This window comes from Xiphophorus couchianus, unplaced genomic scaffold, assembly GCF_001444195.1.
Source record: "Xiphophorus couchianus unplaced genomic scaffold, X_couchianus-1.0 Scaffold1000102, whole genome shotgun sequence".
Lineage (NCBI taxonomy): Eukaryota > Metazoa > Chordata > Actinopteri > Cyprinodontiformes > Poeciliidae > Xiphophorus > Xiphophorus couchianus.
In genome coordinates, this window is record NW_020963015.1 from 1,425,678 (window position 1) to 1,442,679 (window position 17,002).

Here is a 17,002-nt window from a genome sequence, read left to right on the forward strand (position 1 = left end):
ATGGTTGGACGGATGGACGGTTGGTTGGATGGACAGACAGCTGGACGGTTGGATGAGAGACAGATGGATGGATGGATGGAAGGATGGACGGTTGGATGGATGGTTGGTTGGATGGACGGTTGGTTGGATGGATGGATGGATGGATGGATGGATGGATGGTTGGTTGGATGGATGGATGGATGGACGGTTGGATGGTTGGTTGGATGGATGGATGGATGGATGGATGGATGGATGGATGGATGGATGGATGGATGGATGGATGGATGGTTGGTTGGATGGATGGACGGTTGGTTGGATGGATGGATGGTTGGTTGGATGGATGGATGGATGGTTGGTTGGATGGATGGACGGTTGGACGGTTGGTTGGATGGATGGATGGATGGATGGATGGATGGTTGGTTGGATGGATGGACGGTTGGTTGGTTGGATGGATGGATGGATGGTTGGTTGGATGGATGGATGGTTGGTTGGATGGATGGATGGTTGGTTGGATGGATGGATGGATGGATGGTTGGATGTGTCCTGCTTCCACAGGAACTTAAATCAAACTATCAGCTCCTTTCAACAACTAATCAAGCCAAGTCAGGAGGAGGCTGGAGCTTAATAGTGGGAGGGGTTAACCGGTGACAGTGGGAGGGGTTAACCGGTGACAGTGGGAGAGGTTAACCGGTGACAGTGGGAGGGGTTAACCGGTGACAGTGGGAGGGGTTAACCGGTGACAGTGGGAGGGGTTAACCGGTGACAGTGGGAGGGGTTAACCGGTGACAGTGGGAGGGGTTAACCGGTGACAGTGGGAGGGGTTAACCGGTGACAGTGGGAGGGGTTAACTGGTGACAGTGGGAGGGGTTAACCGGTGACAGTGGGAGAGGTTAACCGGTGACAGTGGGAGGGGTTAACCGGTGACAGTGGGAGGGGTTAACCGGTGACAGTGGGAGGGGTTAACCGGTGACAGTGGGAGGGGTTAACTGGTGACAGTGGGAGGGGTTAAGTCTAAATGATGGCCCAACAGGTGAGTGCTTAGCTTCAGGTATGTTGACGTGGCAATAACCCAGTGGTATACAAGTGAGGAGGGGTAGTAAAGGGTTCTGGACAGGTTCTGGCCTCACCTGGAGGCCCGGTAATGACGGGCCGGTGATAGAGGGGGGCAGCCATTCTGGGGCAGGAGGAAGAGGAGGAAGAGGAGCTGCACCTGTCTGAGCGCTTCAGAGAGCAGATGGAGGCTGGCGTTCCTGGCAAGAACCATGAGGAAGATGAGGAGCCTGGAGGCTGGGTCAACTGTGATGACATCACTGATGATGTCATTCAACTATGAGGGTTGGACTGCCACACAATGCAGGAGGCATGAGACAGTTGGAGGGGGTGGGGCTTGTTGTGACAACAGGAAGTAGGAGTGAGGAAGAGTCCAGGTCTGTTTACCCTGTTCATCCATCCATCCATCATCCATCCGTTCATCCATCCGTTCATCCATCATCCATCCAGTTTCTGTTTCTCATCATTTCAGGTCTGAACAGAAACTAAAAACACAAAATTAAACATTTGATTGTTTGATAAATCGAGTGGTATTTTGTTTTTCCGGTCTGCATCGTAACGACAAACCCTGATCAGTGGAACGCCGCGCCGCAGCACGCTGCAGCACATGGACAAAGTTCGACCTCAGAACCGGGCTGAACCGGTCCAGCTCCACCGGCTCTGGGTGTTTTCCACGGGAGAGCCAGGTAAAAGGGACAGGCATTAAAGATAACATTCACACCTCAACACACGCTCCGTCCGAACACAACGACCAATAAACAGCCACTATGATGTCATCGGCATGCGGACAGGTGAGCACAGGTGGGTGGGGATCCAGCAGACGACACAGAGACAAACCATCCACATCTATCTGTCCATCATCAGAGGAGAGGAGGCGGGGTCACACACACGGAGACGGAGGAAACGCCGTGTTGTCGTTTTTACCTTGTCGAGAGATGAACGAGCTAGCTAGAGAGCCGCGTAGCTTATATCCAGCTTCCACCGCGAGACGCAAACAAACGGGAAGAAGAAGAAGAGAAAGCAGCATGAAAACAGATGGGTGGAGGAACACCTGGACCCCTCCCACAAACACACCTTCAATATGGCTGAAATTATCAACATGCTTTTTATTCATTTTTCTATTTTCTGTGATGTTTTGAAAGTTTTTATTTCAAAATTATTATTTCATCGTTTATTTATTATATGTAAATAAATTTACATATAAATTTACGTTTAAATAAATTACAACATAAAAATATGTTGAAAATAATTTTTACTTTGTGCAATAAAATATTAGAATTAAATATCTAAAAACAAATATTTTACAATAAAAATAATTTGGTAGTTTAATAATATCTCAAAGCGTGACAGTAGAGGGACAAACAGGAGACTGACGTGTTTCCCGTCTGACCTCCGACCTGCAGGAAGACAGATCAAGATGGCTGCGCCTCTCCGAGCCGGGGTGATGATTGCACACACACACACACACACACACACACGCACACACACGCACACAGCTGACAGCTACAAGCCCCGCCCCCAGCAGCACCGCTGGCTCTGCAGCAGCTTCAGGTTGCAGCTGATGGTGTTAGTGGGTTAGATGGCTTGTTATTGAAGCAGGTGGGGTTGCCGTGGCAACAACATACCTGGCTCCACGTCGTGCCAGCTGCCGGCCTGGCCGCCGTTGCCCGGAGACCGACCCGGACCTGGGTAGTAGGACTCCTCGCCCGGACTGTCAACGTCCTCCTCCATGCACTTTATCCTCTTGGCAGAGCTGCACACAGAGCAACCGGCAGACCCATTACCAAACACAGAACCGGGAACAGAACCAACAACAGAACCAGCAGACCCATTGCTCCACCTGTTGCACATTAACATCCATCTGCACCAGAACCTTCTGTTCTTGTGTCAGAACTCTCTGGATCCGACCTTTACTGAAGGCCAAAACCCAAAACAGCCAATATTAGCCTTTACTATCTGTTTCTCCCAGGTGCCTAGAGCAGTGGTTCCCAAAGATTTTCTTCTGGACCCCCTATGGATTGAAATACCCCCCCAAAAAAAGAAAAAAAAAATCAACTGGGCACACACATCGTTCAACCAGACCAGGGGTCGGCAACCAACGGCTCCAGAGCCCCGTGTGGCTCTTTCATCCTTCTGTTGTGGCTCCCAGTGACTTTGGGAAATAGAATATTTTATTAAAATGAAATCATTAAAAATTATAAATTAAAATCATTTTAAAATGAATTTATAAATCTGAAGATTATGGTAAACTTGTAACATTAAAGCAAAAGTTTTGAACATTTTTAGCACCCAAAATATACGTCATAATAGAATAGAATAGAATAGAAGTACTTTATTCCTCCCAGCAGGGAAATTACTTCGCAGTTACTGCATAGAGACAAGACACAATAACAACGTCCGGGTGTTGAGTCTGGAGTTTGGCTGTGTCAGAGCTGATGACGTCACAGGCCACCGCTGCATCAGCCGATGGGGGAATGTAAACAGTGATCAAAATGGCGGACGTAAACTCCCTCGGTAAATAATAGGGCCGCATTCCCACAGCCAGAAGTTCAATGTCCGGGCTACAAATCTGTTCCTTCACGTTAACATGGCCGGGATTACACCACCTCTCACTCACATAAAGTGCAATCCCGCCGCCCCTCTTCTTCCGACTCTTGGAATAGTCCCTGTCCCTGCGCACCAAGGAAAATCCAGGGACCTCTATGCTGTAGTCCGGAATAAGCGAGTGCAGCCAGGTTTCCGTGTAGCAGAAGATACTGCACTCCCAGTACTCCTTCTGGGTCCTAACCAGCGCCGTGAGCTCGTCTGTCTTATTTCCCAAAGACTTCACGTTCCCCACAATAATCGCCGGTACCGCTGGCCTGCGCCGTCTCCTCTTCTCCCTCCGTTTAACTCCAGACCTGCAGCCCCGTCGTCTCCTCCATAACTCCTCCGGACCACAGGCCCGTCTCCGGGCAGCAGCAGAGGCCCACACGGCACAATCAGCCGTTCACGCGAGCAAACAATGCCGCTACTCCGCTGGGCGAGGTTCTCCGCAACCAAGAAATCATCTGACAGTTTTGATTGTGTCTCTGTTGTTCTAGTCTCAATGGTTTAAAGAGCTGCTTTCAGCTCCATCTCAGCCTTAACAGACATAAACATGCAGTAAAAAATAAATCGATTATCCATCAGTGTTTTGCACCAAACAGTTAATAATAATGAACACATTTTCACTGAGTCTCTGTAGGAGCCTTATGAATGAAGTAAGTCATTATTGATATGACAGGAGCAGGAGGCTTTGACACTTAGGCGTGTCGATGTGGGAGTGACGTCACCAGGTGTGAATGGGAAGGTCACTGACCTGCTGGCTTTGTGTGTATGAGGAAGCGGATGAGCGGGGCGGTCAGTCCTTGCAAAGTTTGGAGCCTGATCATCAAAATGAAATAAATCGATAATTGTGACAGAACAAAGAAAAGGTTTGGACTTGATTGATACACAGACAGATGAGATTCCCCGAGTTAACCCAGTGAGGCCCTTTACCATCATTAGTTTGTCGTGTTTTTAATAATAAAAACTTGTTAATAATAAAAACTGTTTGGTGCAAAACACTGATGGATAATCGATTTATTTTTTCCTGCATGTTTATGTCTGTTAAGGCTAAGATGGAACTGAAAGCAGCTCTTTAAACCATTCAGACTAGAACAACAGAGACACAATCAAAACTGTCAGATGATTTATTACCAGCTATAATAACTCAGAAATAGTCCAAATTATAATGTGTTTTTATTTCTTTCCTACTTACGGAAAGTTTCTGTTTATATCGTAGGTTTGTGGCGCCTTTCTATCCTAAAGAAAGATATAAAACTTCAGATATTTCACAAAAAGATTCTAACATTCATGGAAAAACCTCACATAACCTTATATTAAAGCATAAAGTACGGCGCCCACCGTAAGAAAGGCTACAGGATTCAGTTATGCTGCATAACTGAACAGTACAGTATTGCGAGGAAACTCAAAAGAAAAAATTCCCTATGTCCCCTAGAGGGATCCGTACTACGGGACACAGAAGCAGACTGCGCATTTTTTGGTTTGCTTGGTTGGTTCAGTACCGGTGGATAATATTTGGATAAGTTTTGATTTTTATCTCCTGAATAAGAGGAGGACAGGTGACTGCATTCTGTTTCTATGTTTCCTTCAGTGCAGGTTGAGTAAGTTTTGATTTTTATTTCTTAAATACAAAGACTCAAATAGACAGAAGGTATTTTGTTTGAAATTGAGCATCAACAAAGTGTAAAATGTGTTTTGTTACATGCAGAAATAAAATGTTGTGTTCTCTGCAGCAGTTCGTTGATTTCATAAACGCAACATAGTATCGATTTTTGTACATAGCATATAGGTTTTATATATATGACGTCAAAATGGGTTGTGGCTCCAAGTGCTTTCTTTTTATTGGGAGGCGGTCCCAAGTGGCTCTTTGAGTAGAAAAGGTTGCCGACCCCTGAATCAGACATAAACCTTTACACATATTGTGTTTCCCAACCCCACCGAAGTTTATTTCACACTTCAGGTTGCAACAAAAACACTACAAACCATCTTTGCATCTTTACAGTCAAACACTTTTGTGTAACTGGTTTTTTTTTTCAATCATCCATACCGCTTCCCACGCCCTCCCTGCAATGGCACTGCGCCCCCCCAGGGTGCGCCCCACACACTTTGGCCAATGGCCTAGAGCAAGGCAGTGCATTAGCATTAGCCTTTTCCCTAAAAAAACTTTTATCTATTTTTCTTATTTATTAGCCATGGTTAGTATTCTGAATGGAGGAAGTAAATGTAAGACAACATGCTACTGACAGCATTTAGGCAAACATTAGCATTTTGGCTAATTTTAGCTTACACACTAACTCTAACATACTGAAAGGAGTAAGTCCATATTACTCAACATGCTTATGATTCTCCACATGCTATTGAGTACATTGTAACCTAATTTAGCATTGATGCTAATCTTTAGCATCAGAAGGCTGAGTTCCAACCGACGGGCACACTTTGGCAGGTCCCGTTTAAATTTCTTCAGAAATTTTCTATTTATTATTATTGTTGTTGTTATTACACTGTGTTCCAAATTATTATGCAAATTGGATTAAAGTGTCATAAAGATTAACATTTTTGTTGTGCTATTAAATGTATAGTTGCTATTGTGTGTCAGAGCTCTTTGAATCACTATAATTAATTTCAGAGAGCTGGTTGATTAGTTTGTCTGCTGAGCTCAATTAAAGGAAATCTACTTAAGAAGGATGTTCCACATTATTAAACAGGCCACAGGTTTCAAGCAATATGGGAAAGAGAAAGGATCTCTGCTGAGGGAAACCATCAGATAGTGTGGTGCCGTATGACAAGATATGAAAACTTCAGATATTTAACGAAAACTGAAGCGTCATCATTGTACTGTGAAGAGATTTGTGGCTGATTCAGAACAAAGACGGTTTTACAGATCAAGACAGAATGAGGAATGTTTCTGTTAGACACCACAGAGCAGCTGTTAAAATGTCCTTACAAAGCAGCAAACAGTGATTTGAAGCTGCTGGAGCCTCTGGAGCCTCAAGGTGGAGGATCCTCCAGAGGCTTGTGGTGCATGAACCTACTATTGGGCCCCTTGTTGAAACAATAATCACACTGCTGGCGTTAGCATCCACACTTTAATGGTCGCCATTAACCGTTAACCACTTGTGTTCTGCACTCCCCACACACGAACCCCCAAGGACCCCAGATCTAGCCCCGTCTCCCACTCCTTACATTTCACACATGCGCAGTATGCTACTTACAACTTAACAATCTCCCTTCTTTCTTTAAAGAACACATAACAGGCTAAAGAAATTTTTTAGCATTCTAACGTTACTTATTTTAACTCCATTTACTTGAACTTAACTTATGTAAGGAACAGTAGTGTTTGTTTTAATCTTTAAATTGCCATTTCCCTTTACTTAGGGCTCGCAGCAGTCCAAGAGCAGACGCCCCCACTTTTGTTAAGCAGTTGGCAAGTTGGTCTTTGGTAGGTGTCCATATGATTCCCTGAATTGTCCCAGAACCCATAAGTTCTTTGATGCTGCTGATCTCAAGCCGGAGTCTCTTTTCAGTTACACATTTTGTGGATTTGACAGCATCAAGGAGGGAATGGTTGTCCGTTACACAGGTAATGGGTAGGATGTTGCGCGTGCCATCACCAACCATGAGCTCTGAATAGAGTGTAGTAAGAAAGACAGCACTATCAATCCCATCTGCTAGTGCTAAAGTCTCTCCAGCTAACGTGCTACGTACCACTCTCCTAATCCGTCTGGATTGCCAGCATATGGGTGAAAATTTTCCATCTTCTCTCATCAGCATGACAAAATGTCCTCCTTGTGTCCCTCCATCTGAGAGGTTTCCCATTGAGGAATCGCTGAACACCACTAGCTTGTGGTATTTGCTGTCTCCTAAGCATTGGAATCTAAGGGTAACTTCCTCAGATTTAAGTTTTCTGATCAGTTTGTTTGCAGAGTGTAATGTTTGAATTGTACCATGTTTTGTGTTTGATGCCAGGATAGATATGTCACACATGATGTCAGGTCTGCTCTGTCTTGCTACCCACAGAATTTGTCCAATCTTGGATTTTAACATGTCCATTTCTGTGTCTGTTAATGGAGCCTCCCGCTGTGGTGCTCTGATGGGATCCATAGGAATGGGCTGTAGGTTTTTAATGTATGAACGCTGTTGTACTCTGATTTCATTCTGCAGAGAATGAACCTCCATTCCAATGTAGTTGAAGCTGTTATGTTCTTCTCTTCCAACTTGAAAAGCAGTTTTCAGTTGGGGGATAATAGCTGAAGAAAACCTGTCTGAACCACCCCATACAAAGTCATCTACATGGCATGCAAGAACTCCTGTCACCTTACAGAAATCATCTTGCCAGTAGAAGACAGCTGGATCAACTTTTGACACAGTTCCTCCCAGCTTCTGCATGGTTTCTTTCACCTTGTTGTACCAGAACAAGGAAGCATCTGCCAAGCCATAGACACATTTATTTAACTTCCATACGATTCCTTCGCTCTCTGCCTCTTGAGGTGGACAGATACACATCCCGTGTTAAATCTTTACCTTGCAAAAAGGCTGCTTTGATGTCCATAGAGTTCAGCTTCCATTTATTTTGGCATATAACAGCTATGACCATCTTTAGAGATTCAGAGGAACAAGTGGGTGAATCCTTAGGAAGTTCTTGAATGTTAATTTCTTCAAAGCCTCTTGCAACCAGTCTAGCTTTGGGTACTATGTCTACTTGTGTTTTCTTGAGTGTGCACATCCACCTCGTTGATATGCATTTCTGACCTTCATCTTTTTCCTCCACAAATACATTGTTTCTTTTCCAGTTCTCAAGTTCAGTTTGTTTAGCGTGTGAGAAGATATCCTCGTTCACTACTAATATATCATCTCTGTTGTCAGTATTGGCCTTGATATTTTCAACCACTTCGAGGTTGCTTACTTGTCCCATATCAATGGATCCTGTGGATCCAGCAATTTCCTCTGGCTCAGTATATTCTAAGTTGTACCAGTTTTTGTGTTTCCCACTGGCTTTCCCTGCACGGCTTGTTATTTGTCCAGCATATTTTTGACCTGTTTCTTTGTCTGTGTATTTAATTCCTTGTCCAGCTTTTAGTTTTATTCCTTCACTTATAGTTGTGTGTGTCAGTGGGAGACCATCCTCTTCAGGTTGTACTGGATCACAGAAGGATTCACTGTTTTCTGCAACACCAAGTGATTCATTGCTTGTTGGTGCCATCTCCTTCTCATGTTCACTTTCAAAGTCATGTTCTTCATCAAGTACCGCTGCTGGTGTCTTTGAAAGGTGGTCATCAGTTTTAAATGGATTTTCGCTTTCGCTTTCCCCTAGTTTCTTTTGTGTCTCATTCATTTTTTTTAGTTTAGACTGGTGTACTCTGACATACTTTCCACCATGCCTGACGAATATTACTACACCATCTTGGCCAATAACCACACCTGGTCCTTTCCACTCCTGACAGTCTGTACGTTTATAATAGACTTTGTCTCCTGTTTCATATTTGTCATCTGTGGGTCGCAGCTGTTTTCTGAGGGCTCTTCGGATCCTCTCAGAACATTCAGCCTCAGCAAAGGCTTTTCTCATGCCTTGCAGTGTTGCAGTGTGATGACCCATCCATGTGTTGACATCAGTTTCCAATGCTGGAGGTCTATCAATTAGAACTGAAGGCAGGTTTGGATTTTGACCAAAAACAAGTTGATAGGGACTGTAGCCATATACATTGTGCATGCTGTTTTTTGCCATCAAAGCCCAGTCCAGAGCCATTTTCCAGTCACATTTGTTGTCTCTCTTTACCTTGAGTAGCATTTCAGTGAGAATCTGATTGTGTCTTTCCAGTAGGCCGTTGCTCCATGGACTGTATCCAGCAGTGGCTTTAACCTCAATGTTAAAATGTTCAGCCATGTCTCTTATTTCTTCATTGTTAAATTCACCTCCATTATCAGTGAATAATCTGCGTGGTGGGCCATGAACGCTTATCCAGCAGTGAATAAAGTGCTTCACTATCTCTTTTGGTCTTTTTGTGGTGATAATACTCCCTGCACTGAATCTTGTAAAATGGTTGATTGCATGTAGATACCACAAACCTGGCTCAAGCTCATGTAGGTCCACAGCTACAGTTTCATTATACGTTGAAGCCATGGGTAAACCCACTGCAGGTTTAGGTTTTGCTCTACTGTACCGGATGCATATTTCACAGTTTTTTACAATTTCCTTCAGGATTGTAATGCTTTCATCATCGGTGTTGCCTGAGCAAGACAAGAGCTTTTGTAGTCTGTCAACTGAGGCATGTTCAAATTGTTTATGTAGCTTTAGCAGTACTGTTTTTTTTTTCTTTGGTTGTCATGTTTTCTGTCACAGTGAGAATTTCATCTTCATCATTTGGTGTCTCACTTTGTTTAAACTGGTTTTCATTATTGATCTTTTCCTTTCTTAAGTTTACACAATAATGTCCAGAAGATGTCAGTTCAAGTTTTACAGGTTGGTCAAACATCATTGCTTTGTCTTGAGCAATGTCTAAAACAGCACTCGCTCTCTTCAGTGATGTTTTGCTCAAAAGCATCGGTATATCTGCTGGAACTACTTCTGTCTCAATGTTGCATTTAGTTTTTCCTATTGTTGCAGGAATAGTCACCTTTCTTGTGGATTGCACCAGTTTTCCATCCCCAAACCGGAAAGGTCTTGCACTCTTTTCATCTTTAATCTTTATTAATTCTCTCTGAGGCAGCCCACTTACATAATCTGCAAGCCATTTTTCACCACACACAGTTCTTGTACAGGCAGTGTCAATCACAGCAGATCCCAAAGCTGCTACCATGAATATCTGTGTGTCAGATGGGAATTCGTCTGAAAACAGAGTAATATTACATTCTTCAACATTGTCTTTTGATCCCTCAACATTTGTTAGCTTCACATGTTCTCTTTTATTGGGACAGTCTTTTGCCCAGTGATAAGTGTTCTGACATATTGAACATTTAGTTCTTCTCCCATACTTGTCGAGTGGATTAGTCCCTGCAGCTGTTCTTGGGCTTTGCTCTGAGTTAGAACTCCGTTCCCGCTTGCCTGTGTATTTGGTGAAAAAGGCTGAGTCGCCCTCTTGTGGAGGATAGACATTATCACCGAAGATTCTTTTAAAAGCCGATTTCATGTTGTCAAAAGATACAGTGGAACAGGCGGTAAGAGCTAGCTGTTTGTCTTTAACGTTTAGCCCCGCGGTGTCTAATAGCTTGAATGCTAACACTGCATCCGGTAGTTCCATTTTGAACTTACGTAACTTGTTGTACCGTCATTCAAATTCGATAATGTAATCCATCATGGACGTGTCGCCACGTCTGTCGATCCTTTTCTTCTTTTAAAAACACTGAATCCAACTTGTTTAAAAGAACGCTCATTCCTGTATCGTCGTTGAGATGTTCCGCAGCGATTTCCAGCGCGCTTTCTCTCGCTCTTCCTGATAGCGACAGGGTAACCGCTAGGGCCTGCTTCTTTTTGTCCAAGTCGGTAACAAGTCTCCAGATTTCAATTTCATTTTTCCAACTTTCGTAAGACGTCTTCTCGTCGAACGGTGGGGGAACTTTGTAATTTCCAGCAGCGGCCATCCTCTGCTACCAATGTTGAAACAATAAATCACACTGCTGGCGTTAGCATCCACACTTTAATGGTCGCCATTAACCGTTAACCACTTGTGTTCCGCACTCCCCACACACGAACCCCCGAGGACCCCAGATCTAGCCCCGTCTCCCACTCCTTACATTTCACACATGCGCAGTATGCTACTTACAACTTAACACCCCTAACCAGAGCTCACAAGCAGAACCGGTCCCAGTGGGCCCAGCCGGACATAAAGATTAATTTTCAAACAGACTTGTTCACTGATGACTGCTGTGCAGCCCTGGATGGTCCAGATGGACGTAGTAGTGGATCAGTGGTGGACGGCCACCACGTCCCAACACGGCTGTGACATCAGCAAGGAGGTGGTGGAGTCATGCTGTGGGTCGAATCATGGGGAGAGAAAGAGAGCTGGTTGGCCCCCTCAGAGTCCATGAAGGTGTGAAAATGACCTCAGCAAAGTAGATGGACTTTCTGACTGATCATTTTCTGTCATGGTTCAAAAAGAAGAGCCAAACCTTCAGTAGCAAAATCATAAGATAAGATAAGATAAATCTTTATTGTCATTGTCACAAGAACAACGAAATTCAAAAGGTGCCATCAGTCGGTGCATATGCCCAAAAACAAAAAATAACTGTCTCACAATTTACACACAACGCAAGAATCAACAAACAACTGGCAAAAAAACTAATAAATAAGAACAGCCACATTCTCTCATCCATCATTCATGATGATTAATGGTTGTTTTTGATTGCATTTAGTTTTGTTATTGCTGTCGGGTAGAAACTGTCTCTGAGACGGTTGGTTCTGGTTCTGGTTGCTCTGTATCTTCTGCCTGAAGGCAGCAGTGTGAACAGAGAAGGTCCGGGGTGAGAAGTGTCCTTTGTGATGTGTTGTGCTTTTCTTAGACAGCGGTCGCTGTGCAGGTCCTCCAGTGAGGGGAGAGGGCAGCCAATGATTTTTTGGGCTGTATTCACAACCCTTTGGAGAGCTTTCCTTTGAGCCGTAGTGCTGCTGTTATACCAGACGCAGATACAGTAGGTCAGTATGCTCTCTATGGAGCACTTGTAGAAGGACACCAGCAGCTTCTCCTTGATGCTGTTCCTCCTGAGAACCCTCAGGAAGTTCAGTCTTTGCTGGGCCTTTTTTATCAGCTCCAAGGTGTTCATGTTCCATGTGAGGCCCTGCTCAATGTGGACCCCCAGGAAACGGAAATCAGCTACCCTCTCCACACATTTTCCCCCAATGGTTAGTGGTGTAATGTCCGTTTTATTCCTCCTGTAATCTATTATGAGTTATTTTGTCTTTGAGTTGTTGAGGAGCAGATTGTTCTCCCTGCACCACACCACCAGCCGCTCCACCTCTCCCCTGTAGGCGGACTCGTCGCCTCCTGAGATGAGCCCCACCACTGTGGTGTCATCAGCAAACTTGATGATGGTGTTGCTGTGGTGGGCAGAGGTGCAGTCGTATGTGTACAGACAATAGAGCAGGGGGCTCAGCACACAGCCCTGTGGAGAGCCAGTACTAAGGCTGAGGGCAGTGGATGTATGTTTTCCCACCCTAACTCTCTGCTGTCGGTTGGTCAGGAAGCTCAGGATCCACATGCAGGTGGAGTGAGGGAGGCCCAGGTCCCCCAGTTTGTCCACCAGTCTGTGAGGGAGGATGGTATTAAAAGCAGAGCTGTAGTCTACAAAGAGCATCCGCACATAGCTCCCCTGCTGCTCCAGATGTGACAGAGCAGCATGGAGGGCCGTGATCACAGCGTCCTCTGTGGATCTGTTGGCTCTGTAGGCGAACTGGTGGTGGTCAAAGCCAGGAGGGAGAAGTGCTGTGATGTGACCCCGGACCAGTTTTTCAAAACACTTCGTCACCACAGGGGTTAGTGCCACTGGCCGGTAGTCGTTGAGGCAGGAGATGTGAGGTTTCTTGGGTATGGGGACTATGGTGGAAGATTTCAGGCAGGATGGGACTGTAGACAGGGCTAGGGACTGGTTGAAGATCCTGGTGAAGACTCCAGCCAGCTGATCGGCGCAGTCTTTCAGGACACGTCCAGGGACGCCATCAGGTCCAGCAGCCTTCCTTGGGTTGACAGCCCGCAGTGTGCGCCTCACCTCGTGCTCCTCTACAACGAGGGGTGTGGTGTTGTGGGTCGCTTGGTTTAGTGTGGCTGCCTCTGTTGGCTTCACCTCAAAGCGGGCAAAGAAGAGGTTCAGCTCCTCTGCCAGCGTGGCGTCGCCTTCCGCAGCTGCGAGGTTGGTCCTGTAGTTGGTGAGATGCTGGATTCCCTGCCACACCTGCCTGCTGTTGTTGCTGTCAAGGTAGCCCTCTATCCTCCTCCTGTAGTCAGACTTAGCCATTCTGATGCCGCTCTTCAAGTTAGCTCGGGCTGTACTGTAGACGGTCCTGTCCCCAGACCTGAAGGCGGCATTCCTGGTCTTTAGCAGTCGCTGGACCTCCTGAGTCATCCAGGGCTTCTGGTTTGGGAATACCCGGATGCGTTTATCCACAGCTACAGTGTCAATACAGTTCTTGATGTAGCACAGTACACTGTCTGTAAAAACCTCCAGGTCCTGATGTTCAAAAACATCCCAGTTTGTCCTGTCGAAACAGTCCTGCAGCTGCTGTGTCGCATCCTGGGGCCAGGATTTGATGGTTTTGGTGATGGTTGGAGCAGTTTTCCTGAGGGGGGCATAAGCAGGAATTAAATGCAGGGACAGGTGATCCGACTGACCCAGGTGAGGAAGTGGTCTAGCCCTGTAGCCTAGCTTGATGTTGGAGTAGACTTTGTCCAGAGTGTTAGCCTCTCTTGTAGCACACTTTACATGCTGGTGGAACTTGGGGAGCGCCGTCTTCAAGTCTGCATGGCTGAAGTCCCCCGCTATGATGTGCACAGCATCTGGATAGATGCTCTGCAGATGGCTAATGCTGCCATGCAAAAGTCCAATAGCTGTTTTAGCATTAGCATCCGGTGGGATGTAAACAGCAGTTACCATGACTACGGTGAACTCTCTGGGGAGGTATATTGGTCTGCATCTAACAGTCACATACTCCAGGTCTGGGGAGCAATGGCTGATGACAGTCGCTGTGTTAGTAACCAGGTGTTGTTCAGGTACACAGAGCCTCCTCCTCTGCTCTTACCGGAGTCCTTCGTTCTGTCGTGGCGCTGTACTGTGTAGCCTGCTAGCTCGATGGCAGAGTCCGCTACGTCTGGATGCAGCCAGGTCTCCGTGATCAGAAGAATACAGCTGTCCTTCACTGCGCTGTGAGATGCAGCCTGTAGTCTCAGTTCATCCATCTTGTTTGCAAGGGATCTGGCGTTGGAGAGAAACAGGCTGGTGGTTTGTGTGGTTGCCTCCGTAGCCTAGCTAGCACGCCGGCCCTGCAGCCCCGCTTCTGCCTTCTCTCTCTATGCCGCCGTCGCTTCCTCCCTGCTGCGATGGTAATCCACGGCGCGCCAGGGCTCCTCGCTATGTCCCCCGGAATATTGAACAAGCGTTGAAAATCAGCTGTAACATCTCGTTCGTAGCGGGCACCGATCGTCAGGAGATCGTCCCGACTGTATATTTTGTTTGTCTGACATGACGGAACACAAATCAACACGTTCACAAGCAGCCAATCATATCATAGCACCGACCGAGAGAGCAATGAGCCGCTGCAACTGCGTGCGCCGCCATCTTCATCATCACAATGCACCATCTGATGCTGCAAGGAAAACCACTGTGTCATTGGCTGCTATGGGCATAAAGGGGAGAAACTCATGGTGTGGTCACCATGACCTCTGACCTCTGACCTCTACCCTACTGATAACCTTTGGAGTTTCCTCAAGCAGAAGATCTGAATCCAGTTCATATCAACCAGCAGCTCTGGAAGGTTTTCTGACATCCTGCAGAGAAATTCAGCAGAAACTTTCCACAAACTCACAAGTTCAATGGATCCAGAATTGTGCTGTGATACCAGAGAAGGTCCAAAGTTAACATGGAACCGGGTCTGTTAAGATGGTTCTGATTGAAATAGATTTGATTTTAGTACATGTGAACACTTAATGCTGCACATTCACAGAATGACCGTTTGGTGTTCTTTATAATCCATAAAATGTTTAGAAAATCTGCTGTGCATAATAATTTATATCGTTTTGCATTTTGAGTTTTCTACTTTTGAAAACAATACTGTTCTCATGGGGAGCTTCGTTCAGTAAAATATGATTTATACTGTAATAGTTCATGACTTGAAAATTATACTGACCATCATTTACATTGACCATTTCAGGAAATCTGAGAAAATATCACTTGCATAATAATTTGGAACATGTTGTATTAGAACAACAAAGCAAGGCATTTCACTGCCTCCATGCAATGCAGCTCGCTGCGTGCCCCCTCACAATATATATATCAAAACGTGCGGCTCGATCCCATGAGGGGAGCTATTACTTTTGTTGGCATTTCGAGTATCTGTGGCGACATAATTAACAAAAAACGAGCCAAATTCAACTGAAAACAAATTCTAACTGACAGTTTTGTGTCAGACTCAAAATAGACAGAATTTTGTCTGCCCCTCTGTGTCTGCTCTCCAGCAGAGCTGCCCTTTAGGACTACAGTGATGGTGGAACGCTGACTTACTACAGAGGGCAGAGGTGGCATTTAGAAATATAGAAATAGCACCTTGACAGAACATTTAATACAGACAAGATGGCAGAAGAGCAAAGGAAGTAAGTACCATCATGAAACTTGATACCCTTAACTGACAACCACAATGGAGTGTCGAAATGAGAGCATCACATACCCTACATAATAAAAGCCTTCATATTTTTCACAACAGGTAATTGCTGTTTTGGCCATTATATGACTGGTTTAACACACCCACTATTACACATGGGATTATTGTGGCCCTTTAAAATGAAGCTTGCTAAAAATTTCAAAATAATAGCCTTAATATTCCTCTCAGGTTAGTGCACTAATATTAGGGAGTGCCCTAATATTAGCCTTCAGCATAAAATAAGCATTTTAGCTATTTCTTTCTCCCAGGTTAGTGCATTGCCTTGCGCAATATTACTTCACTAGAGTGAGAAACTGTGTGGATTTCTGACCCCAAAACCATTTTTAACTCGCCCTCATGCCCACAAATATCGACCTATTGGCATGGAAGTTGGTCATGAGTGTCTGCTTCCATAAAATCTTTTCAAAATTTCTCTAGTTCTTACGGTTTTCTGTCAAGGTGTTTCAGAGAGTAAACTCAGGCTCCCAGAAATTAATTTTCATATTTTTGCCAAAAGTTTCAGAGCTCAGAGCGCCACGTCTCTCTCATCCAGGCTACTTTTGTAAGTGAGGTATAGATATGAATTGTGGTACTATCGGAGAAAAGAAATAGCCCAACCACTGTTGGGCCACACATGGGATTAGTGTGGCCCTTTAAAAGGAAGCTTAATGAATTTCAAAATAAAAGCCTCAATATTCCTCTCAGGTTGGTGCACTAATATTAGTCCCTTCGATAAAATAAGCATTTTAGCTATTTTTTTCTCTCAAGTTATTAGGGTTAGTTATTTCAAGCATTAGCATAAACATTAGCAGTGCACTGCCCTGCACTAGAATGTCTCTTTATGTCAATCAATCAATCAATCAATCAATCAATCAATCAATCAATCAAATTTTATCTGTATAGCACATTTTAGCAGCAAGGCATTTTAAAGAGCTTTACATCATAACAAACACAAACACAAAGTCATGCAGCATAGAATCAACAACAAAACATGACATTAAGTCGAGTTCCATCGTTAAATTCATAATTGATTATGTTTCAAATTCAACC

The 17,002-nt window shown here is 44.9% G+C and overlaps 1 protein-coding gene across 6 annotated transcripts in view; it reads right to left on the minus strand.

Annotated features, from left to right (window-relative positions):
* nfia (nuclear factor I/A) overlaps nucleotides 1-17,002 on the minus strand; it is an 82,408-nt gene that overhangs the window by 20,123 nt on the left and 45,283 nt on the right. For 4 of the 6 annotated variants that reach the window (XM_028011906.1, XM_028011912.1, XM_028011909.1 and 1 more), the window contains exon 6: nucleotides 2,655-2,782. In XM_028011906.1, coding sequence (XP_027867707.1) covers nucleotides 2,655-2,782 — 128 coding nt within the window. Of the gene's footprint in view, nucleotides 1-1,106; nucleotides 1,230-1,545; nucleotides 2,005-2,654; nucleotides 2,783-17,002 lie in introns of those variants that run through there. The other 2 variants (XM_028011911.1, XM_028011910.1) reach the window with 2 other exon arrangements.